This window comes from Gossypium hirsutum, chromosome A04 (assembly GCF_007990345.1).
Source record: "Gossypium hirsutum isolate 1008001.06 chromosome A04, Gossypium_hirsutum_v2.1, whole genome shotgun sequence".
Taxonomy (NCBI): Eukaryota; Viridiplantae; Streptophyta; class Magnoliopsida; order Malvales; family Malvaceae; genus Gossypium; species Gossypium hirsutum.
The window spans coordinates 12,296,606-12,321,336 of NC_053427.1; the positions used below are offsets into that span (position 1 = coordinate 12,296,606).

A 24,731-nucleotide genomic window follows, 5' to 3' on the forward strand; every position below is an offset into this window, starting at 1 on the left:
AAAGCCCTATTGGTCTGGTCGGTTTATGATAAGTATTTCTTCATCTCTTTGGAATTTTATTCTAATATGTTGGAATGAAGTCGATGGTAAAAAATAAATAAATAAAAATATTCGAGGTTCAACCGAATTGTGATTCTGAGAAGTTAGTAAAAGTGTTTCATGAGTGTTGAAAGCAACTTCTTCTGATAAGATTTTCGGGGATGAAAATCCCTAAAGGGGGGGAGAGTTGTAACAGCCTAATTTTCAGTGGTGTCGGAACAGTGATTCGAGATCACTAAATCAGACAAATGAGTAGGAAATATTATTAATTTAGTGAGTATAAGTTAAATGTGAAGTTAGGAAAAATTTTGAAGTACTGAATAGTGTACTAAAAATAAATATTAAAATAATTAGAATCGAAAATGAGGTATCGAGACCTCGAGAATTTTAAATCGAGCCATAAATATTTTTATAAATATTTATGGAGTGTTAATAAGTTAGTATTAAAGTTTCGTCAAGAAATTTTAAAGTTCTGATAGTTAATTGAACAAAAAGGACTAAATTGTATTAAATGCAAAATTGTGGGAAATGATTAAATAGCTTAAATGATAAAAGAAAGAGGGTTTAAAAGGAAAATAGACCCAAGGTCTCTTTGGGCTGGACGGCAATGGCATGAAATCAGCAAGAAAATAAGGAGAATTAAGGGAAAAATTGGAAATTTGCAAAATTTACTTAATAAAGCTAGGACTAAAGTGGAATTATCTAGATTTCTCTTTATTTTTTCTGCATTCTCATCAGCAAAAACACCATGGAAGGGTTCCCTTAAGCTTTTTTTTTCATATTTTTACTTCAGGTAAGTTCAATTATTGATTATTTCTTGAATTTTTTGTGTTTTTGTGACTTTTACAACTAGGTCCACTTGTTAAATTCATTAGTTTTTGATTCTATGAAAGAAATTGAAAGTTTCCATGAATATGTGCTAGAAGTATATGATGATTTGACATGGAATTAGAGCTTTAAATTGTTTATTTGCTGATTTTATTGAAAGAATTGAATAGAAAGTGAATGTTTGGGACCTAATTGTAAAAGAGTTTGAAGTTAGAGTTTTATGTAGAAATTCTGAAATTAAATAGTTATGAAATAACTTATAATGTCTAGGAAAAGTATTAATTGAGAAAATTATCTTAATTGAGGGGTTAATTGAGCAAGGACTGAATTGTATGAATTGTGAACTTTGGGGCAAAATAGAAATCAACATTTTGCACTAAAACTGTTTTGGACAACAGCAGTAGTCTAACTTTGAAAAATCACCAAAAATTGTATAAATGGAATTAGAGGATGAATAAAATATTCAATTAAAGCTTATTTAGTCTAGTTTCTTATAGAAGAAATGATGTAAGCAATGGAATTGTAAATCATGAGATATGATAAATTTTGTGAGACAAGGTCAGAATGATTTCGGGTTCCCTTGTTCTTACTTTGTAAAATCATAAAAAATTTGATAAAAATAATTATGGGCTTAAATTTATATGTTTAGAATCCTGAATGAGTCTATTTTCAAGAGAAACAAATGGTAACATCATTCGAAATTATGAAATAACAGAACAGGGGAGACTTTAATGAATAAACTGTATTAATTGGCCCAACCAAAAATTATGAAATTTTTATGGTAAGAAGATATATGAGTCTAGTTTCATGGAAAATTAGAGGATCTTAATTTTGAGTTCCGTAGTTCCAGATATAAATAATTTAGTGACTACGACACGGGTGGATAGTCTGAATATTCACATAAGTAATTAGTGAAAATTATAGATAAGGTTACTTACAAGTGTGTTATTTATACCAAGGATGTGGATGGAGAGGAGGAGGAGGAAAAATATATGAATGACTCGTGTATAAATTAAACACATGCCCGATTATAATCGATAAGTGTTGGATTAGAAATGATATAATGTTTTATGTGGAATATTTATTATGAAATTATGATTATCGTTATAATACAAAATTTGTACTTGTGAGTTTATATGGATAAATTTTAGTGATTATTTGTTAATTTTATGAATTTCATGATGTGTTATTTCATATGTATTAATGATAAAATCGTGAATGATGTAAAAGCATGAAAATTGAATAAATGATCAAATTGAGCATTTCAGTTCAGTGACAAGATGAATTGAAGGAAAAGACCATAGTTGGACCATGGCAACAAGTGATAAGTGATAGCTTCGGCTACACTTATCTGATCAAGGATAAGTGGAAGTGATAAGTAATAGCTTCGGCTACACTTATCTGATCAAGGATAAGTGAAAGTAATAAGTAATAGCTTCGGCTACACTTATCTGATCAAGGATAAGTGAAAGTGATAAGTAATAGCTTCGGCTATACTTATCTGATCAAGGACAAATGACAAGTGAAAAGTGGTAGCTTCGGCTACCTGATCAGTGAAAAGTGGTAGCTTCGGCTACCTGATCAGTGAAAAGTGGTAGCTTCTGCTACCTGATAAGTGAAAAGTGGTAGCTTCTGCTACCTGATCAGTGAAAAATGGTAGCTCCGACTACCTGATCAATGAAAAATGGTAGCTCTGGCTACCTGATCAGTGAATAGTGGTAGCTTCGGCTACAAGTGACAAGTGATTTCCGTATAAGACCATATCTGGGATATGGCATCAGTGAGATATGTGATTCGTGTAAGACCATAGCTGGGCTATGGCATCGATATGTGATATGTGATTACGTGTAAGACTATAGCTGGGCTATGACATCGATATATGAAGATGTGTAAGACCATAGTTGAACTATGACATCGAGTAAACGAAGTACTCAATTCCGTAAGACGTTCACTAATTTGACAAAGTTTGGTAAGTGTTACATGGAATTATGTGATACAGGAAGTACAAGTTGATAAGATATGAGTATAGAACTTGGTTGATAAATGAATTCATTTGTGATTATATAATTGTTCATCTTGAATGTATTGTCCATATGTATTGATAATTCAAACGTATTAATGAATAAAGTTTCGACATGAAATAAATTGAACACGAGACAAATAATTATAAAATTGAACTCGGAATTCATGAAAATGATGATTATTGATATATGGAGACATGAGACATTGGTATATGAATATGGAAAATATTTGATAAATGTGTTTATTCATAATTATGGAATTATATACCTCATGTGTACTATTTGCATAAAGATGATATTTCAAATACTTTGGTTATTTAAGCTTAAATATGAAACAGTATGAAATCAAGATAAGTTGTTATAAAAATATATTTAGATTACAGAGATATGGCTGATATATGTTGTATGATTACATAACGTGAAATTGTGTATATATATGAGAAATTTAATGAGAAATGAGCCCATACACGTTTCTTGTTATTTATATGAAGTGTACGACTGACAAGGGTGATGAAGTTATAAACAGAGAGTTACACGGGTTGAAAACACGGGCGTGTGACTCTCTAAAGTGTGAAAATTTTCTAAAGTGTTGCAAAAGTTTCATATGTTTATGGTTTGGTCCCGAACCACCCTAAATGTATGTTTTGGGCCCCATAGGCCCATATAAGGGACGTTAAACATATGTATGAAAGTTTTTAATTTAGAATAAATTTTATGGCTGATTTTTACATGTGAAGACTCTTCATGTCGTTCTACTTGATGCCACAACTTTTTTTCTTGATAGATGTAACACCTCTAACCCGTATCTGTCGTTGGATAAGGGTTACAGAGCATTACCATACAACCGAAAACATTTAAACTTAATATCATTCAATAATATAATCACATCATAAATCAATTATATAAATACATACCGTCCTTAAATCGAGCCATCGAGGCCCTAAAAAACATCTTAGAAGTAAATTGAGACTAATTTAAAAAATTTGGAAAGCTTAGGAAAAACATGTAAAATTTGCAAAACAGGGGTCACACACCCATGTGCCAAGCCGTGTAACTCACTGATTTGCACCTTAAAGAAATCATCAGATGACACATGGCCATGTCGTTAGGCTGTGTGTCTCACACGGTTGAGTCACACATCCGTATGGACCCAAATTTACCTCAAATCAAGCCATTTCAAAACCATCTCATGCTTGAACATTTAGACCAATTTTGTACACTTTCAAAGCACCAAAAGTTCACCTAAACACACATACATTTGCCACTTCCAAAATCTTAATTCAACTAACCAATATCCCAATCAAGGTACCACAATTAATATCCAAATATCACCTACCTGGACATGTTCATATGCCTAATTCTATGCAGACAATTCTAGACCATTTAAGTATTAAAATATACCTCATTTAGCCATTCCCAAAACATACAAAACATACCATAAAAAACCATTATCAAGCAATACAAACTTACCAAAAGAACCTTATATACATGCACTTATAAGTGACCAAAATGACTTACTTAGGCAAGCATTATAAGTTCATCAACAAACCATAAGCATCAAAGCACAAACATACCAAGTTACCATTTTACATGTTTATCAAAAACGCCATTATAAACCATCCTATACATGTTACCCTATACATGCCATTATAAACCTTAACCAAATTACTAAAAAACTACCGAATTGTCCACTGGATAGTGTGATAGATCTCTGACAAGCTTCCAAACTGATCGAGTTTCTGACAATCTATAAAACAAAAGAAAATAATTACGTAAGCAATGAATGCTTAGTAAGCTCGTATGAACTTAGAACATAACTTACCATTTCAATAATGAAATTTATAGAATAAGTACAAACCGTTACCAATGCCATAAGGTTAGTAAAAGCCTATATAACATTATCAATCTCACAAGTTACTATATTTGTTCATAATTCACATGAAATCAATCACGTATAATATAACATTTAATTAATCATCCTTACTATATGATCATGTTTCATTCCATTTGCTTACTTATTGTTTCCAATACCATGAGTTTAATATAAGCTTATTCAAGCATCATCATGCTTACATATTAGTAGATTCATTGATAATCTTTTAAACTCATTTATAACATAAATAGATTTCATAAGATACATTACATAAGCATAAACCTTTTCATACCGTTATGAACCTTTCCATTAAGTCACCTATCGTTTCATTCCTTTTCTTACCCGTTGAACCATCTAGAATTACATATACTCGGGAAAGCTCACACGAAGTGTACCTTTACATATAATCATAATCTTTCCTTTACATCAATTCTCACACGAGTTGTGGAATGGGCATGCTCACACAAGCTGTGGGTCAGAATATAAGTTATACGATGTTGCTCACATGAGTTATGGAGAATCCACAACAAATGTAGGATCCCAATTATCGGTAGGACATTCAAGATCAACACCTGAAACATGAAATCCCTAATGACATGTCATTTGTATCCTAAGAATTCTTAAGGTTCAACCGAGACTCGATATCCATCAATTCGTCATAATGTGGATACGTTCACATATATATTGATTCATTTTCATTAAATACAACATAGTAAACATTTAATTAAATTAATATTATAATGATTACAGTTCATACAAACTTACCTAACTAAATTGCAGCAATGACTAAGTACAGGGGCTATTTGGTAATTTTCTCTTCTCCTCGATTTTTCACTCATTCTTGATCTAAAATAATAGTTCCATTCAATTCACTAATTCTAACAAAAAAAAAATCAAATTCATTTTTATGCAATTAATTCATTTTTGATATTTTACAAAATTTCCCCAAAATTTATCCTTTTTGCAATTTACTCTCTAAACCTGAAACTTGCAATTTCATTATTTTTAATATAAATCACGCTAGCCAATTTTTACCCAATCTTATAACAGCCCATATTTATCCACAATTTACAATATTTTCCTTGAATTTTACCATTTTCATAAATCAATCCCTAAACTTGAAAATCATCAAAAAATACTTAACAAAATACTTATATTCAACAACCAAGCTTAATATCATAAAATTCCAAGAACATCACAAATTCACCCATAGTAAATTTCTGTATACTTAACAATTTAACAAATTAACCCTCAGATTAACTAGATTAAGTTAATACGATACCATAAATATCAAATCCATTAAAACCGGGTAGAAATAGCTTTTTAGCTTGGCTTCCATGGAGTATTTGGTTAGACAAAGAAAGAGATTAAAAATGAAAAAGATGATGATAGGTTTCATCTTTTATTTTAATTTTACTTATTTACCAATTTACCTTATTAACCTTTTTAAACCATTTAAATTTCAATAAAATTTATCCATATTTATCCACTAATATAAAAAAGGTATATTTACCTTTTAAAACCCTTAGCTTATGGTTCTTTAGCCAATTAATACAATTAAGCTAATAGCAATTGACTTTTGTATCCTTTACAATTTAGTCCTTTTTAATTAATTAACTATCTAAACATTAAAATTTTTTAACCAAATTTTAAGACGGCCTTAATAACATTCCGTAAATATTTTATTAAATATTTATGGCTCGATTTATAGAAACGAGGTCCCGATACCTCATTTTTTAAAACTACTTGACTTTATAGTCATATCAGTTGGACCTAATTATTCATTCAAATAACATAATTTTCCAATTCAAAATTTATTTTAATACTATAATTAACTCATAAATATTTAATAATATTTACGAGCTCACTTGTCGAATTTGTGACCCCGAAACTACTATTTTTGACACTACTAAAAAATCAGGCTATTAAAATAGAAGTAGCACGTCAAGTAGAAAAGAATTATCAAGAAATAACCTCATTATGTCAATTCATGTGGTTATAGATTCAGGAGGTAAATAAAATAGTCAATTCTTCACCTTGTCGGCTAGCGAAGAGGGTAAGGCTCTTAGTTTGATTTGCTCTTTGATCAGTCATTGCCGTCTCATAGTAGAACACACTACATAAAAGCCCTTCAAGCACTTATGAGGATCTTCGTTTGTTTGACCATGAAAAGTAAGCAATAAATGAATTAGTCCAGATTTTAATGCAATAAATGAATTAGTCCAGATTTTAATTCAAAAGATACCTCTAATTTAGGATATTGATGCACAACTGTTGTTGCTTCAGATTTTACGTAGCTAACTCTCTCATTGTTGGTTCTAAACGAGCCATTGGTTCTTCTCCTTTTTGATTTGGTAGATGAAGGCGACTGGTTAATTCTCTCTTGAACTCCCTTCCTTAGTCTTCGAGCAGTTTTCTCAATCTCAAAATTGTATTAGAGTTCACCTACACGAGAAGATCAAAATTTTAATTAATATATTTTATGGTTGAGCAAAAAGAAAGACTGAAGCATAAAAAGGAACATAAATAAAATAAAATTAAAAATAATAGATAGAAAAAAGTATTAAAATTAATCCTCGACAAAAACGCCAAAATTTGTACAGTTTTCAAGACCTAAAAAAGTAAAATTCTATTAAAAAAATATAAATTTAGTACATAGCAGTGAGTAGAGTCATATTTATAGAGATCGGTAATAATTTTATTTCTTAAATAAAAAAAAGGAAAATAAATATGATGGTGGTTTAGAAAATAAAATACTAAAATTAAATTTAAATGTTAACCAAGAAGGTAATAATTAAAATTGAAGAAAACCAACATGATGAAGCTCTAGCCAAATGTAAAATATATCTTTGATTCACAAGTTTAATCATTGATGCACAGATAATTTTATTGTTTTTTAATAAACTAGTTATAGTTGCTGATGTCACGCTTAGCAATCAGTCTCTTTTTTACCTTATCGATAACCAAAAGCTCGTTGAAATTATTCCCCTTATCAATGAACAACCCCATAATTTTACCCTTAGAATTTAGTTTACTGATAAAATTATGAACAAGATAAACTTAATTTTAACCAACAAACGCACCAAATAGAGTTTATTTAAGCTAGATCGCATGTGTACACAACATTGATTGCATACGTAATTATGGTATTTTTCACAAGCATTAGAATGAATTAAATAATTATAAATTTTTTTATTGACAAAGTAAATATTCTAAGTTATCAAATATGAGTCCTATATTTAAAAAAACCTAAATATTTGTAATTAAATAAAAAAACATGTGAATACTAAAGAAAAAAAAATGTAAATTTTCACATAGAAACTGTCAGGCTAGGCCATTTTTAGACACTTTTGGACTTTTTTTGAGTTTGAGTTGTGAAATAATTTTAGTTAAAATTTTCAATTCCATATGAAATGGTATATTATAAATTCAAAATAAAACTTTATAATTTAAGTTATATGACTAAAATATTACAGCAGTATAATGATGAAAGTCTAAACTAAAAAATTTACCAAAAAAGAAGTTGTAATCTCTTTTTCTCCCAATATTTCCATAAATCTATAATATAAAAAACATAAAATTAAATAATATAATTAACAACTTAAATAATATAATTGAATAGTATAATTCAAGAATATTACAAATAAATTAATATTGATGCACTTATAGAAACCAAGGCTTCCGCTCAATCACGAGAGACGCTTTCCCAAGACAATCTTACCGTAATCAAAAGGAGGTCAATCCACAACCGGCTAAGCCTTAACCTAAACCATGCTGTTCATCAAGATTAAATATCTCATCGAAAAAGTCGTCCTGTTGTCTTTTGGGTTGCTATTAGCTCCATTGGCCATGGATTCTACAAGAAAGTTGTGTTGACATTGATGATTTGGTTTAAGCTATTGGTACCTGTATTGTCAAAGCGTTAGGTAGAATGTATAACAGATGGCTTGACCATTGCTGACTTTTACCAATCCAGCATGTTTTAAAACTTGGTGGTAGTAGCTGCTACTGGTTATGTATCGAGTTGCTGGGATACTAGTTATGTTTCATTGTGCTATTGGAAACATGGTTTGTTGTTGGGAGTTTATTTGTTGTCAGATTTTCTATGTTATGGTTCCTGGTTTGTTGTTTGATGATTCGATGGATGGATGCAGAAGTTGGAGAAACCATAGAGTATAAATTTAGTCAAAAGATAAAATAGTAAAGGCCATTTTGTTTTATTTTTCCATAATATTATACTAATAGTCACCATGTATATATACATGGCACTGACATGATTGTGAAGGCCTACACACTTTCTAATGGTTCTACTGGCTATCAAATTTTTTTACTATAATAGTAATACAGGTAATGCAGCAGCAAGTATCACACTATTATTTAATTTTGATAGCCTTAATTACCACCACAGCTTGATGAAGAAGCAAAGGCAGTTATGCCTCTAACTCAAATGATGCCTTCATTGTGGGTGAACGACTCACGGGATCAATTTCAATAGATGCATTGTACCCAAACTTTGTAACTTTAAATTTTGGTTTTCCTCTTTTCTCAAGGTTGGTTTTGATTTGCCCCCAGTGAACAGGTTGTCTCTGGATATCAGTATAGACCTGCAGCATGCATGCAAATGGCATGCAAATGGTCATAGATTAAATGATTATATATACGCATTCTAACTAGTTAATTAATGATAAGATTGAATTGAATGCAACAAATACCTTGCTGTTCTCATCTAGTGGGTTGCTCCAGGCAACAACCCACTTGGTTCCATCACGTCGCCTGTACACAAGACCAGCAACTGAACCATGACTATCAGCATCATCAGTCACTGATTCATGTGTAAACTCACTCGAATCTCCATCTTCAATTATTTCTGGGAAATCCGCATAATGAGAGCCTTGCCAAACTTTCTTGTCAGTCAAGGTTAGAGCTTCGCTGGAAGAGTTCCAAAGCTTGCCGTTTGTGCATTGTTGAGCTCTTTTCATTTGAAAATTAGCCATGGTAGCTTTGTATGTGCTTTGGTTAGCTAAAGTTTGTTTTGGTTGTGTTATGCTTCAAATATTGCAATACACACCTACTTATATACTAGTTTACACCATGCATGCATTGTCCATAACAACAACGTTTATGCGCATGAAATTATTTGACTTCATTCACATTAAAACTTTTTTATATTCTTTTTCCCTTTTTTTATTCATATTCTTGATGTGTCTTTTCACTTTTAAGTACAAATTCTTTTCAATTAAAGAAATATTTTTAAAGTATTTGGATTTTTTTGATAAAGTATTATTTTTTAAATTAAATAATTAACAATATAAAGGTAAACTACTTTCATTATGATCTAAACTATTAGTAAGTTTATGTTTGGTTATTCAATTTAAAAAAACAAGCTACAAATTGAATATTAAACTATTCAAAAAGTTTATTTAAGTCAATGAGCTATTAAAGTTGTTGTTGTATGACCTTCTCTATTTGCACCACCTGTATCTATCAAAAGTTCTCATTCCCCTTCTCTTCTACAATTCACTTTTTTCTCAAGAAATAACTTTTAACCTCGTGAATCTGCGAACTAAAATTCAAACAAATTTTTTCTCCCATCACTGACATTGATAGTCAAATCAACTTGGATATAAAATATGTTCTACTACTTGTTAATGGTTTTTGATCCACCATACCGATCATTGAATCATTGCTTGAAGCTTGCTAGCAGGACTTTAAAATAAAACTTTAATAACCTAGTGACTTCAATAAAAACTTTCAAATAGTTCAATGACCATTTTATAATTATTTAAAATTGAATAACTAAAACATAAATTTACTAATAATTTAATATGAATAAAATATAATTGTTGGGGACTCAAACTAAACTCACATCACATAATTAAATAAATAATTTCAGCGGATGTATTACATAAAAAAATTAGTACATAATAAAAAAAAGTCATCTCAAAATTAAAAGCTTCAAAAACATACTTAAATCTTAATTATATATTTTTAAGAATTATTGAAATAATTTTCTTTTACTAACTAGTGTCAGTTGCTAGTACTTACACAACTCCATGTACATCATTATCCTGGTAACCTAATAGTCACCAAAGCATAAGTATACATACAGCTAACGTGACTTAAACCCAAGCCACAACTGGAATGATGAACACCTTTAACTATCAAGCTATTACATGAGATTCATATTAAATTTTAATATGTTAATGATATGTTTGAAATATTTTTTATATTGATACTGTATTTGTATTAATAATTAAATAACTTTAAATGTAATTTAATTTTAATAACATTAACCATTTTTCCATTAAACTTTGAATCCCTTTGAAAAAAATAGTGATTTGTGTATTAAGCATAAATTTTTGTTGGAAAAAAGGGAATAAAACTTTGCATTTGAGATGCTGAAAGGCTAAGGTATTAAAGCAATGAGCCTTTTAGTATGGAGCTGAATTTTGTTATATTATAAAATATGCTTTAAGTTTCAAGACATTATTAGTGGAGTTAGATGTGTTTAGGTGACACTTTCATGATTTTGACAAGTTAATTACTTGTTATATGCAATGTTTTGTTTTTCAGTTGATCAATGAATTATTTTTCATCAAAATTCTTCTTGTTTCTGTTTCAATCCAAGCTATATTTTCTTGTTTTTCTAGCTCGTATTTCTTATTTTGTTTAGCAAGTCACTATTGCTTAAAGCTTAAGACTTTGCTGTAATTGCTTAGTGATAACTCTCAACTCCAATAATTTGTATCGGGAGCTGATTTCTTAGATGACCTTTCTCTTTTCTACTTTAAAAAACAATGTTTTCATCAAGTTTCTCTCCAACACCACCACCAGTATTCAATAGTGAAGCCTACCACATTTGGGTAGTCAAACTGAAAACCTACCTGCAGGCATTTGACTTTTGGGAAGCTATCAATGCTGATGTTAAACCACCACCCTTGAGAGCTAACCCATGGTAGCTCAAATCAGGCAGCACTTTGATGACAAAGCCAAGAGGTATAAGGCAATGTCATGCATCCAAAACAGTGTGTCAGACTTGATTTTCACAAGGATCATGGCCTGTGAGACTCTAAAACAGGCTTGGGACAAGATTAAAGAAGAGTTTCAAGGCACTGAAAAAATAAGACAACAACAAATTTTAAACTTAAAAAGGGATTTTGAAAACCTAAAGATGAATGAGTCAGAGATAGTTAAACAATACTCAGACAGGATTATGGCTATTGTGAACAGCATCAGATTGCTTAGAGACCAATTCAGTGAAGCCAGAATAGTAGAGAAGGTTATTTCAACCTTACCAGAGAGATATGAAGCCAAAATCTCTTCCTTAGAAGACTCAAGAGGTCTGTCAAACATCTCTTTGACTGAACTAGTCAATGCCCTCTATGCTCAAGAACAAAGAAGAGCTAGCAGACAGGATGAGCATCAATAAGGTACCTTTTAAGCCAAGAGCAAACCAACATCGAGCTCCTTTGGCTATAAAGGGAAGAAAACTTGGTCAAACAAGCCTAGAAGAGATGGAGCAAGAAGAAGGTATCCACATTGCTCTCTTTGTAAAAGGATTAGCCATTCAGAAGCAAACTGCTAGTATAGACCTGATGTGCAGTGCAAAATTTGCAAACAAATGGGCCATGTTGAGAAAGTGTGCAAGAACAAAAACTAACAAAAGGAACATCAAACTCAGCAGCCTAAAACAGAAGCTCAAATAGGAGAAGAGAGTTGTAGTCAGGAAGAACAAGTATTTTTTGTCTCTTGCTCAGCTACAAAAGAAAAGCCACAAAAGGGTGGCTGATTGATAGTGGTTGCACAAACCACATGACACCTGATGCTGCTATTTTCAAGAGCATTGATAGAAGCTTTAACACTAGAGTAAAAGTGGACAATGGACATTACATTAAAGCAGAAAGCAAGGAGATGTGCTGATTGACACTCCTTCAAGTACTAAACTTGTTTCTAATGTTCTATTAGTACCTGAAATTGATAGAAATTCTAAGTATTGCTCAGATTTTTGAAAAGGGATACTCTGTAGTATTCAAAGGCAAAGAGTGCCTGATTAGTGATCCAAGTGGATCCAATCTCATGTCAGTAACCATGACTGATAGAAGCTTTCTTGTTGATTGAAACAAGATTTCAGTTAGTGCCTACACAACTGCATTAGATGAATCCAAACTGTGGCACAAAAGGTTTGGCCATGTCAATTATAAGTCTTTACTGCACTTGTCTAAAGAAGACTTTCTTGAAAATTTCACAAAAACAGTTTGAAAACAGGATGTTTGTGAAGTGTGTCAGCTAAGAAAGCAAGCTAGACTACCATTTCCTACTAATAAGGCCTAGAGGGCCTCTAAAAAATTGCAATTTGTCCACACTGATATGTGCGGCCCTATAAAGATTGAATCTTTGAATGGCAGCAAGTATTTCATTATTTTCATTGATAACTACTTAAGATTCTGTTGGGGCTATTTTCTCAAGTATAAATCAGAAGTAGCTTCAGTGTTTTCAAAGTTCAAGGCTATAACAGAAACTCAGTCATGGTGCAAGCTTAAGACACTAAGGTCAAACAATAGGACAGAATACACCTCAGCAGTGTTTCAGACCTTTTGTGAGGAATCAGGCATTGAACACCAACTCACCAACACCTATACACCTCAGCAGAATGGTGTTAGTGAGAGAAAGAATCGAACTCTGATGGATATGGCCAGATGCTTGTGTTTGAAAGGAATTTGCCAAAAAGCTTTTGGGCTGAGGTAGTTAGTACTGCAATATACCTTCAAAACAGGCTACCAACTAAACCACTGCTTGAAAAAACACCATTTGAAGCTTGGTTTGGGTTCAAACCATCAGTTTCTCACTTGAAGGTCTTTGGTTGCATATGTTATGCACATATTCCTGTAGTCAAGAGGGACAAATTGGAAAAGAAGTCTCAGCCTAACATTCTAGTTGGCTATAGCAATGTCAAGAAGGGTTACGAGATTCTGGATCCTACAACTTACAAAGTCTTTTTGAGCAGAGATGTTGTGTTTGATGAGAGATCAAGCTAGAATTGGGATAAAAGTGAACCAGAATGTGCTGGTCAAGACTTGGTGACAGGGCAAACCGAAGCTGATAAAAAATGTCCTAAGATGGACATTGATCATGAGCCTGTTAGGGGAACTAGACCACTAAGTGAAATATATGAGAGGGAAAATGTAACTATTATTGAGCCAATTTGTTTTGAAGAAGCTCAAGCTCAAGAAGGCTAAAGGCAATCCATGCTTGATGAAACGAGCATGATTCACAAAAACCAGACCTTGGAGTTAGTTGCAAGACTAGTTCACAAGAAGGTCATTGGAGTAAAATGGGTGTTTCAAGCCAAGCATAATACTAATGGAACTTTGAACAAGCTAAAAGCAAGGTTGGTTGTGAAGGGGTTTTGTCAGAAATATGGGATTGACTACCTTGAAACATTTGCACCAATGGCAAGGCTTGATATAATCAGATTATTGGTTGCATTAGCTGCTCAAAGGTAATGGAAAATACATCAACATGACGTAAAATCTATCTTCCTCAATGGATTTCTTGATGAGGAGATATATGTTGAACAACCAGAAGGTTTTAAAGTTGCTGGTGAAGAAGACAAAGTTTACAAGCTAAAAAAGGCCTTCTATGGCTTAAAATAGGCACTAAGGGCATGGTATGACAGAATTGACACGTATCTAGCAAGCTTGGAGTTCGAGAGAAGCATTAGTGAGCAAACACTATATGTAAAAAAGGAAGGTGATGAAACACAGCTCATAGTCTCCTTGTATGTGAATGACTTACTGGTAATAGTAGGAAATAACGCTATGCTGTCTGAATTTAAAAGCAAGATGGAGACTGTGTTTGAAATGTCAGATTTGGGTGAAATGTCCTGCTTCCTTGGCATGGAAGTGTCTCCGACTCAACAATGAATTTTCTTAAGCCAAAAGGCATTTGCCTTGAAAATTCTGAATAAATTCTCCATGCAAAATTGCAAGGCAACTAGCACACCAGTTACTGTTGGAGAAAAATTATCAAGCCAATGTGATTTCGAGAAAATGAATGAATCAACCTATAGGAGCCTAGTGGGATGTTTGCTTTACTTAACAGCCACAAGGGCAGGCATAATGTATGCAGTTAGTCTCCTATCTAGGTTCATGCACTGTTGCAATGTGAACTACTTTCAAGCTACAAAGAGAGTCCTCAAGTATATTAAAGGCACTCTGAGCTTTGGGATGATGTTTACCTAGGTTGACAGCATGAAGCTCCTTGGTTTTGCTAACAGTGACTAGGCAGGATTGATAGATGACATGAAAAGCACCTTAGGGTATCTGTTTACCCTTAGTTCAGCTGTTTTCTATTGGAGATCAAAGAAACAGTACATTGTAGCTCAATCAATAGCTGAAGCAGAATATGTAACAGCTGCAGAGTAATTTGGTTAAGGAAGATCATGGTAGCTATAAACTTGCATCAAAGAGAAGCAACATAGATCAAATGTGACAACCAATCTGCTGTTGCAATTGCAAAGAATCCAGTGTTTCATGGGAAAACAAAGCATTTTAAGATCAAGTTTCATTTTGTTAGGGAAATGGAACAATCTCAAGAAATCAGACTGGTTTATTGCAGTTCTGAAGATCAGTTAGCAGATTTCTTGACAAAGCATCTTTGTGTGTCAAGGTTCAAGAATTTGAGAGCCAAGTTGGGAGTTTGCAGCATGGAAGCCAAGGAGGACTATTAGAGGTTGGCTTACATGCAGCTCTTGAGATCGGGCCATGCAATTAGCAGCTAAAGCACATGCAGCTGTCATTTTGATGTTTTTGATGATGTCTTGTTTTAGTTACAATTGAACTAAGTTTGTAATGAATTTGTTGTAATTTGGTGCTGATAGATTTGATAAATCAGCTTAACCAAGCGTGCAAGCAATGTTTTATAAGTTTCAAGACATTGTTAGTAGAGTTAGGTGTGTTTAGGTGACACTTTCATGATTTTGACAAATTAATTACTTGTTATATGTAATGTTTGGTGTTTCAGTTGATCAATGAATCACTTTTTATCAAAATTCTTGTTTCTGCTTTAATCCAAGCTATCTTTTCTTGTTCTTCTAGCCCGTGTTTCTTCTTTTGTTCAGCAAGTCACTATTGCTTAAAGCTTAAGACTTTGCTGTAATTGCTTAGTGATAAGTCTCAAGTCCAACACATGGTTTGTTGGTGGGAGTTTATTTGTTGTCAGGTTTTCTATGTTATGGTTCCTGGTTTGTTGTTTGATGATTCGATGGATGGACGCAGAAGTTGGAGAAAAGATAGAGTATAAATTGAGACAAAAGATAAAATAGTAAAGGCCATTCTGTTTTATTTTTCCATAATATTATACAAACAGTCAACCATGTATATACACATAGCACTGACATGATTGTGAAGGCCTACACACTTTCTAATGGTTGTACTGGCTATCAAAATTTATTACCATAACAGTAGTAAAGGTAATGCAGCAGCAGGCAGCACATTATTATTTAATTTTGATAGCCTTAGTTACCAGCATAGCTTGATGAAGAAGCAAAGGCAGTTATGCCTCTAACTCAAATGATGCCTTCATTGTGGGTGAACGACTCACGGGATCAATTTCAATAGATGCAATGTACCCAAACTTTGTAACTTTAAATTTTGGTTTTCCTCTTTTCTCAAGGTTGGTTTTGATTTGCCCCCAGTGAATAGGTTGCCTTTGGATATCAGTATAGACCTGCAGCATGCACGCAAATGGCATGCAAATGGTCATAGATTAAATGATTATATATACGCATTCTAACTAGTTAATTAATGATAAGATTGAATTGAATGCAACAAATACCTTGCTGTTCTCATCTAGTGGGTTGCTCCAGGCAACAACCCACTTGGTTCCATCACGTCGCCTGTACACAAGACCAGCAACTGAACCATGACTATCAGCATCATCAGTCACTGATTCATGTGTAAACTCACTCGAATCTCCATCTTCAATTATTTCTGGGAAATCCGCATAATGAGAGCCTTGCCAAACTTTCTTGTCAGTCAAGGTTAGAGCTTCGCTGGAAGAGTTCCAAAGCTTGCCGTTTGTGCATTGTTGAGCTCTTTTCATTTGAAAATTAGCCATGGTAGCTTTGTATGTGCTTTGGTTAGCTAAAGTTTGTTTTGGTTGTGTTATGCTTCAAATATTGCAATACACACCTACTTATATACTAGTTTACACCATGCATGCATTGTCCATAACAACAACGTTTATGCGCATGAAATTAGTAGACTTCATTCACATTAAATTCTTTTTCCTTTTTTTTATTCATATTCTTGATGTGTCTTTTCACTTTTAAGTACAAATTCTTGTCAATTAAAGAAATATTTTTAACGTATTTGGATTTTTTTGATAAAGTATTATTTTTTAAATTAAATAATTAACAATATAAAGGTAAACTACTTCCATTATGATCTAAACTATTAGTAAGTTTATGTTTTGGTTACTCAATTTAAAAAAATAAACTACAAATTGAATATTAAACTATTCAAAAATTTTATTTAAGTCACTGAGCTATTAAAGTTATTGTTGTATGGCCTTCTCTATTTGCACCACCTGTATCTATCAAAAGTTCTCATTCCCCTTCTCTTCTACAATTCACTTTCTTCTCAAGAAATAACTTTTAACCTCGTGAATCTGCGAACCAAAATTCAAACAAATTTTTTCTCCCATCACTGACATTGATAGTCAAATCAACTTGGATCTAAAATATGTTCTACTACTTGTCAATGGTTTTTGATCCACCATACCGATCATTAAATCATTACTTGAAGCTTGCTAGCAGGACTTTAAAATAAAACTTTAATAACCTAGTGACTTCAATAAAAACTTTCAAATAGTTCAATGACCATTTTATAATTATTTAAAATTGAATAAATAAAAATTAAATTTACTAATAATTTAATATGAATAAAATATAATTGTTGGGGACTCAAACTAAACTCACATCACATAATTAAATAAATAATTTCAGCGGATGTATTACATAAAAAAATTAGTACATAATAAAAAAAGTCATCTCAAAATTAAAAACTTCAAAAATATACTTAAATCTTAATTATATATTTTTAAGAATTATTGAAATAATTTTCTTTTACTAACTAGTGCCAGTTGCTAGTACTTACACAACTCCATGTACATCATTATCCTGGTAACCTAATAGTCACCAAAGCATAAGTATACATACAACTAGCGCGACTTAAACTCAAGCTACAATTGAGATGAATACCTTTAACCATCAAGCTATTATATGAGATTCATATTAAATTTTAATATGTTAATGATATGTTTGAAATATTTTTTATATTGATACTGTATTCATATTAATAATTAAATAACTTTAAATGTAATTTAATTTTAATAACATCAACCATTTTTTCATTAAACTTTGAATCCCTTTGAAAAAATAGTGATTTGTGTATTAAGCATAAATTTTTTGTTGGAAAAAAAGGGAATAAATTTTTTGTTGGAAAAAAAGGAAAAAAAACTTTGCATTTGAGATGCTGAAAGGCTAAGGTATTAAAGCAATGAGACTTTTAGTATGGAAATGAATTTTGTTATATTATAAAATATGCTTGAATGGAAAGTTTTGTTTTTATTTTCATTATAACAAACTAAAATGAATTAATATATTAACTAATAAACATGGCTATCAAATTGTTAATTGATTGGACCACTAGAGGTTCTTCTGCATTCTTATGATGTGATTCTGGTGTTTAGCTTTGTCTGATGTTACTCCTTTGTTATGTTGGATCCTTGGAATTTGCCTCATGATTTTTCTCAAACGCATAATAAATTTTACTTAATTTTTCGTCAATTTATATTAAAATAGATAAATAAAAGTTAATATCTGTTAACTTTGCTGATATCACACATACGTGAATGACGCATTAACAATTAATTAATATTTTAAAATTTCAAAATTTAAAATTATTAAAAAAGTATATAATATATTTTTAATCTTTTAAAAATTAATCAATTGCTAACGTAGTATATATGTGGCAGTCCATGTAGACTGACGTTAACAAATAATATAAGTTCAAAAAATAAAATAGACAAAAATTTAAGTAGAAATTTAAAATAATTTTTTTATAAAATTAAAAAGTCAAATAAATAATTAAAAAAACACGTAGAAACATACAAGTAACAATTTCAACATTGAAGTTATCTCTACAGAAAATACGGATCTGTATATTCTTATTCAACCATGAATTCAATATATAGTTTTTAACTTTAAATATGAGATAATATTTGATGCATTGTTAGTTTTTAAGTTTTATGTACCATCAATTAATAATATGAAACATCATTACTGGTATAAAATAAAAAGTATTGAAAGACTTGAAAATAAATACATTTAATTTTATTTTTTATTTAAACATAATTAAATATTAGCTATAATTTTTATTGATCTTTCGGATTTTAGATTCCAATTTTTTTTGGGTTTTTATTGGAAAATATGGACATCACATACATAATAAGGATAATTGATAGGTTAGCCTAAATTAAAACTGATCTAATTTGGTTAGAATTTTATTGGGTTTTAATTATTAAATAAAGTATGGGTTAAATATGTGTAGATACTCTAGTAATTGAGTTCTAATCAACTTCTAATTAGAATTTGATTAGAATTAATATGCCAAGGTCATAAATATTAGGGTTATGGTTCCCAAATTATACACAATATATCTTTTCTAATATCTCATCATTAGGAAAGAGAGAGTAGATATTTTCTGAATTTCTTGTGGATCAAATCCTCAAGATATGGTAAAACTTTAAGGAATTCATGGATTCAAGTATGCTTCCGCATGTAGTTTTGTTCTTGATTTATTCTTGATGATTTGACATGATAGATCCTGGTTTATTCAGTTTTATTTTAGATTTATTTTATAAATCTAATAAGTGGCATCCGAGCCTCGTCATGTTGACTCATTAAGAACGAATTAATTCTCTATTTTTTTTTTGATTCATTTATTTTTTAGATTTTATGAATTTATTATCTCAATTATAAACATTAAATCTTTTAAATTTATATTAAATATTTTAGGGTTTGAAATAGAAATTGGGCAAGTGATAATGTTTATGAGGATTTATGTTGAAATTTTAGGGTTTTAAAATTTTTTTATAAATTTGGTTTTTGAGGAAATTGTTGTGTGAATCAAATTATAGTTTATTTATATTTTTAGATTAAAGTTTTGTTAAAAGTTGATATTGATGCTTGCGCTTCATTACGAAATCAGACACATTGATTTTTCTTTAATAATTATGCATCTATTTAAAATATATATATAGAAATTGATATATGTTTCGTTTATATATATATAATATGCATGCTTTAATTGGTTTAATGCATGTTGTTTTGGAAAATTATATAAATATATATGATTATATTTTAATTTGATTGAAAGATGAAATTAAGGTAAATACTTTGAAACAAATAAATTCAGATTTTAGCTTTTAATTAAGGATGTCTACTATTTTAAATAAATTAGTTGAAATAAAATGCCATCAAAATGACCTCTTTTGTGTAGATTAGTTTATTTGAAATATTAAGATGATTATATGTTTTTATGATTCATGCGTTTATTGATTGACCCAAAGTTAAATTAATATTTGGCAGAATTTCAACGACATATGTGGTGATAAATGTGTGACAATTTTAAGGTATTTTATGTGAGCAATAAGTTAGTCCAAAGATTAATTCACGGTTTGACATAATTTATTGTCAATGTTTGATTGCTACAACAAGAGTACCGCTTACTGTTAATATTACTGTCCAAAGCTTTGATATTAATGTTGTGTTTGGTATCTTGTGATGGGATTAGTCATTATCTTGAATTTATTGTTTACTTATGAATATTGATTTAAGCTTGTTTTTGTTCTATATTCAGCTAATTCATCTTCTACTGCCACAATATCTGCTAATATAAATTCTATACCTATGCTTAATAGGACTAATTTTAAGGAATGAAAAAGGAACTTACTTAAAGTGCTTGGTTGTATAGACATAGACCTTACACTAAGGGAAGAACAATCTGCACCTCTCACTGTGGAAAGCACCCCTGGTGTTAAGAGGGATTTTGAGAGGTGGGATCGTTCAAATCGCAAGAGTCTAATGATCATGAAACACAGCATTTTAGAAGCTTTTAAGGGCACATAATCTGAAAGATTACTCAGGCCAAGGGTTTCATTGATGAAATTGAAAAATCTTTTGCTAAAAACGATAAGATTTAGATGACATCACTTCTGACTTCTTTGATGTTTATGAAGTATAAAGGTCAAGGAAACGTAAGGGAGTACATTATGAAGATGTTCCATACTGCTTCAAGACTTAAGGCACTTAAGATCAAGCTTTCTGAGGAATTGTTTTTTCTTATGGTTTTGGTATCGCTTCCTGCCCAGTTTAATCAATTTAAATTTAGTTATAACTGTCAAAAGGAGAAATGGATCCTAAATGAGTTCATTTCTCATTGTGTGCAAGAGGAAGAAAGGTTGAAGGATGATAAGTCTAAAAGTGTTCATTTGGCCAATGCCCCTAAAGACAAGGGCAATAAAAGAAAATATCAGAATAAAGCTGCTAAAGGTCCAGCTCAAAAGAAACAACAAGAAGCTATAGAGAGTTGTTTCTTTTGTAACAAGTCTGGACACGTAAAGAAAGATTGTACCAAATATCATGCTTGGCATGCAAAAAAAGGTATAATTCTTAATTTGGTCTGTACTGAGATTAATTTAGCTTTAATACCTAGAAACACTTGGTGGATAGATTCTAGTGCTACTACTCACATAAGTTTTTCTATGTAGGGTTGCCTAAGTTACTGAAAGCCAAGTGATGGTGAAAGACACATCTTTGTGGGCGATGGAAAATCAGTAGAAGTGGAAGTGATTGGGAATTTTAGGTTGTTACTAGGAACTGGTTTTTATTTGGATTTAAAAGACACTTTTATTGTACCGTCATTTAGACAGAATTTAGTTTCTATTTCTTCGTTGGACAAATTTGGATATTATTGTTCATTCAAAAACAATCAATTTAATTTGTCTTTAAATTCAAATGTTATTGGAACTAGTTATTTAAATACTTATGACAACCTTTATTTTCTAGAAACAGTTGCATCCTAGAATGAAACCTTGCATGTGGAATCACATGGTATTAAACACAAATTAAATAAGGAAAACTCATCATCATTATGGCATAGGTGCTTAGGTCATATCTCAAAAGTTAGATTTGAATACCTTGTGTTTGATGGAATTTTAGAGTCCCTTGACTTCACAGACTTTGATGTATGTGTTGATTGCATTAAGGGAAAATAGACCAAAACCAAGAGATTAGGTGCCAACAGATCTTCAGACGTCTTAGAATTAATTTATACAGATATTTGTGGGTCATTCCCTATGGCATCCTAGAATGGTCAATAATATTTCATAACATTGATAGACGGTTAACCACGTTATGGGTACCTATATCTCATTCATGAGAAATCTTAGTCTTTGGACATGTTCAAAGCTTATAAAGCTAAAATTGAGAATCAACTCAAAAAAAGGACTAAAAATGTCAGATTAAATCGTGGTGGTGAGTACTACGGTAGATATGATGGCTTAGGAGAACAATGTCTAGGACCATTTGCGAAATTCCTAGAGAAATGCAGTATTGTCCCACAGTACACCATGCTAGGATCATCTAGTATGCCTGGTGTAGCTGAAAGATGAAACATGACTCTTAAGGATATGGTAAAGAGCATGATTGCTCATTCTACCTTACCTGAGTCCCTCTGGGGAGAAGCATTAAAGATAGCAGCTTACATTCTAAATAGAGTACCGAATAAAGCAGTTGCAAAAACACCTTATGAGCTTTGGACAGGTCAAAAACCTAGCCTAAAGCACTTTCACACTTTGGGATGTCTATCTGAGGCAAGGCCTTATAGGCTACATGAAAAGAAATTGGACTCCAAAACAGTAAGCAACTACTTTATTGGTTATTCTGAGCGATCTAGGGGCTATAAATTTTATGATCCCATAATAAGGAATATTTTTGAGACTGAAACTACAACATTTTTTGAGGATGTTGAGTTTGGGGGAGAAATAAGGTTAGAGACATTGCTTTTGAGGAAGAATTGGGTTCTAACTCAATTCCTACTATCTTTTTTGATGATTTTTAGGTTCTTATACCTATCATTGATCAAGAAGTGAATCTAGAACCTCTATAAGACAATGTTGAACAACTCCTCATTCAAAATGAGGTGATTGTTCCAGAAGAACAAACTCAACAACCTCAAGAACAAGTGTCATTAAGTAGGTCTACAAGAGAAAGGAGAAATGTTATTCCAGATGATTATATTGTATTTCTCTAAGAACATGAGGATGATAATGGAATGATGGAAGATGATACAATCAACTTTCATCAAGCCATGAAAAGTTCTAATTCTCAAAAGTGGATTGATGCCATGAAAGATGAGTATAAATCTATGCAAGACAATAAAGTTAGGGAACTTGTCCCATTACTTGAAGGTGCAAAACCAATTGGTTGTAAATGGATATTTAAAACCAAGAGGGATACAAACGGTAATGTGGAGAGGTATAAGGTACGTCTTGTAGCTAAACGATATACTCAGAAACAAGTTATTGATTTTACAGAGACTTTTTCTCTAGTTTCATCAAAACACTCCTTCAGGATAATCATGGCGCTTGTTGCTCATTTTGATATTTAGTTATATCAGATGGATGTTAAGACTACGTTTCTTAATGGCAACATTGAAAAAATAATTTATATGGTGCAACCAGAAAATTTTGAGTCGGAAGATTCAAAGAATATGGTTTACAAATTGACAAAATCCATCTATGGACTCAAACAAGCTTCCTTTTTATGGTACCACAAGTTTCACCAAATAATTGTTTCGTTCGATTTTGAGATGAATATTGCTAATAATTGTGTGTATCACAAATTCAATGGGAGTAAGTACATCTTTCTGGTTCTTTATGTTGATGACATTTTGCTTGCCGCTAATGATATAGGCTTATTGCACAAAACCAAGAGGTTTTTATCTAAGCATTTTGAGATGAAAGATCTTAGGGACGCCACTTTTGTTTTAGGAATTCAAATACATCGAGATCGATCTTGAGGTATTCTTGGATTATCACAAAAGAGCTATATCAATAAAGTACTCAAAAGGTTTGGCATGCGGAGTTTTAGACCAAGTGACACCCCTGTTGCCAAAGGAGACAAATTTAGTCTTACTCAATGCCCTAAAAGTAACCTTGAAATTCGAGAAATGAAAAAGATTCCCTATGCATCAACTATTAGGAGTTTAATGTATGCTCAAGTATGTACGCGTCCGGACATTGCATACATTTTTGGGATGTTAGGCAGATATTTAAGCAACCCTGGTATAGACCATTGGATAGTAGCCAAAAGGGTTATGAGATATCTTCAGAGAACAAAATATTACATGCTTACTTATAAGAGATCAGATTTTTTGGAGGTTGTAGGGTATTCTGATTCTGATTTTGTCGGGTGCCAAGATAGTAGGAAATCTACATCAGGCTATATTTACCTATTAGCTGAAGGAGCTATATCTTCGAAAAGTGTCAAACAGACACTTGTAGCATCGTCCACTATGCAGTAGAGTTTGTAGCATGCTATGAGGCATCAAACCATGGAATATGGTTGCGAAACTTTGTCACAGGGATGCACATTTTGGAGAATGTAGAAACAACACTCAAATTATTTTGTGACAATAAGTCAGCAGGGTGTACATGAGTTCATCTAAGTCAAAGCATATTAACAAAAGTTTCCATCTCTTTATTCATTTTTATTGGCTTTACTTTTGTTAGGATTTGTCTTTCAACAAAATCAATTTCATATGGTAATGTTACTTCATGCTTTTTCCTATTCCAAAAGGCATTAGAGATGTTAGAATATATTGTTGACTCGATTTCTGTTTTGA

The 24,731-nt window shown here is 31.6% G+C and overlaps 3 protein-coding genes across 3 annotated transcripts; 1 reads left to right on the forward strand and 2 right to left on the reverse strand.

The window, feature by feature from the left end:
- Positions 1–8,954: 8,954 nt before the first annotated feature.
- On the reverse strand, positions 8,955–9,869 carry LOC107948816 (uncharacterized). The gene is made up of 2 exons (XM_016883471.2): positions 9,474–9,869; positions 8,955–9,365 (listed from the first exon to the last, which is right to left on the reverse strand). The coding sequence occupies exons 1-2, from the start codon at positions 9,753–9,755 to the stop codon at positions 9,192–9,194; spliced, it is 456 nt and encodes a 151-aa protein (XP_016738960.2). The 5' UTR covers positions 9,756–9,869; the 3' UTR covers positions 8,955–9,191.
- Positions 9,870–11,713: 1,844 nt separating this feature from the next.
- LOC107948015 (uncharacterized) lies at positions 11,714–12,681 on the forward strand. The gene is made up of 3 exons (XM_016882499.1): positions 11,714–12,040; positions 12,153–12,400; positions 12,519–12,681. Exons 1-3 carry the CDS (start codon positions 11,714–11,716, stop codon positions 12,679–12,681), a joined length of 738 nt encoding a protein of 245 aa, XP_016737988.1.
- A 3,395-nt stretch (positions 12,682–16,076) lies between these two features.
- Positions 16,077–16,940, reverse strand: LOC107948815 (uncharacterized). The gene is made up of 2 exons (XM_016883470.2): positions 16,597–16,940; positions 16,077–16,488 (listed from the first exon to the last, which is right to left on the reverse strand). Exons 1-2 carry the CDS (start codon positions 16,876–16,878, stop codon positions 16,315–16,317), a joined length of 456 nt encoding a protein of 151 aa, XP_016738959.2. The 5' UTR covers positions 16,879–16,940; the 3' UTR covers positions 16,077–16,314.
- Between the last annotated feature and the right edge of the window lie 7,791 nt (positions 16,941–24,731).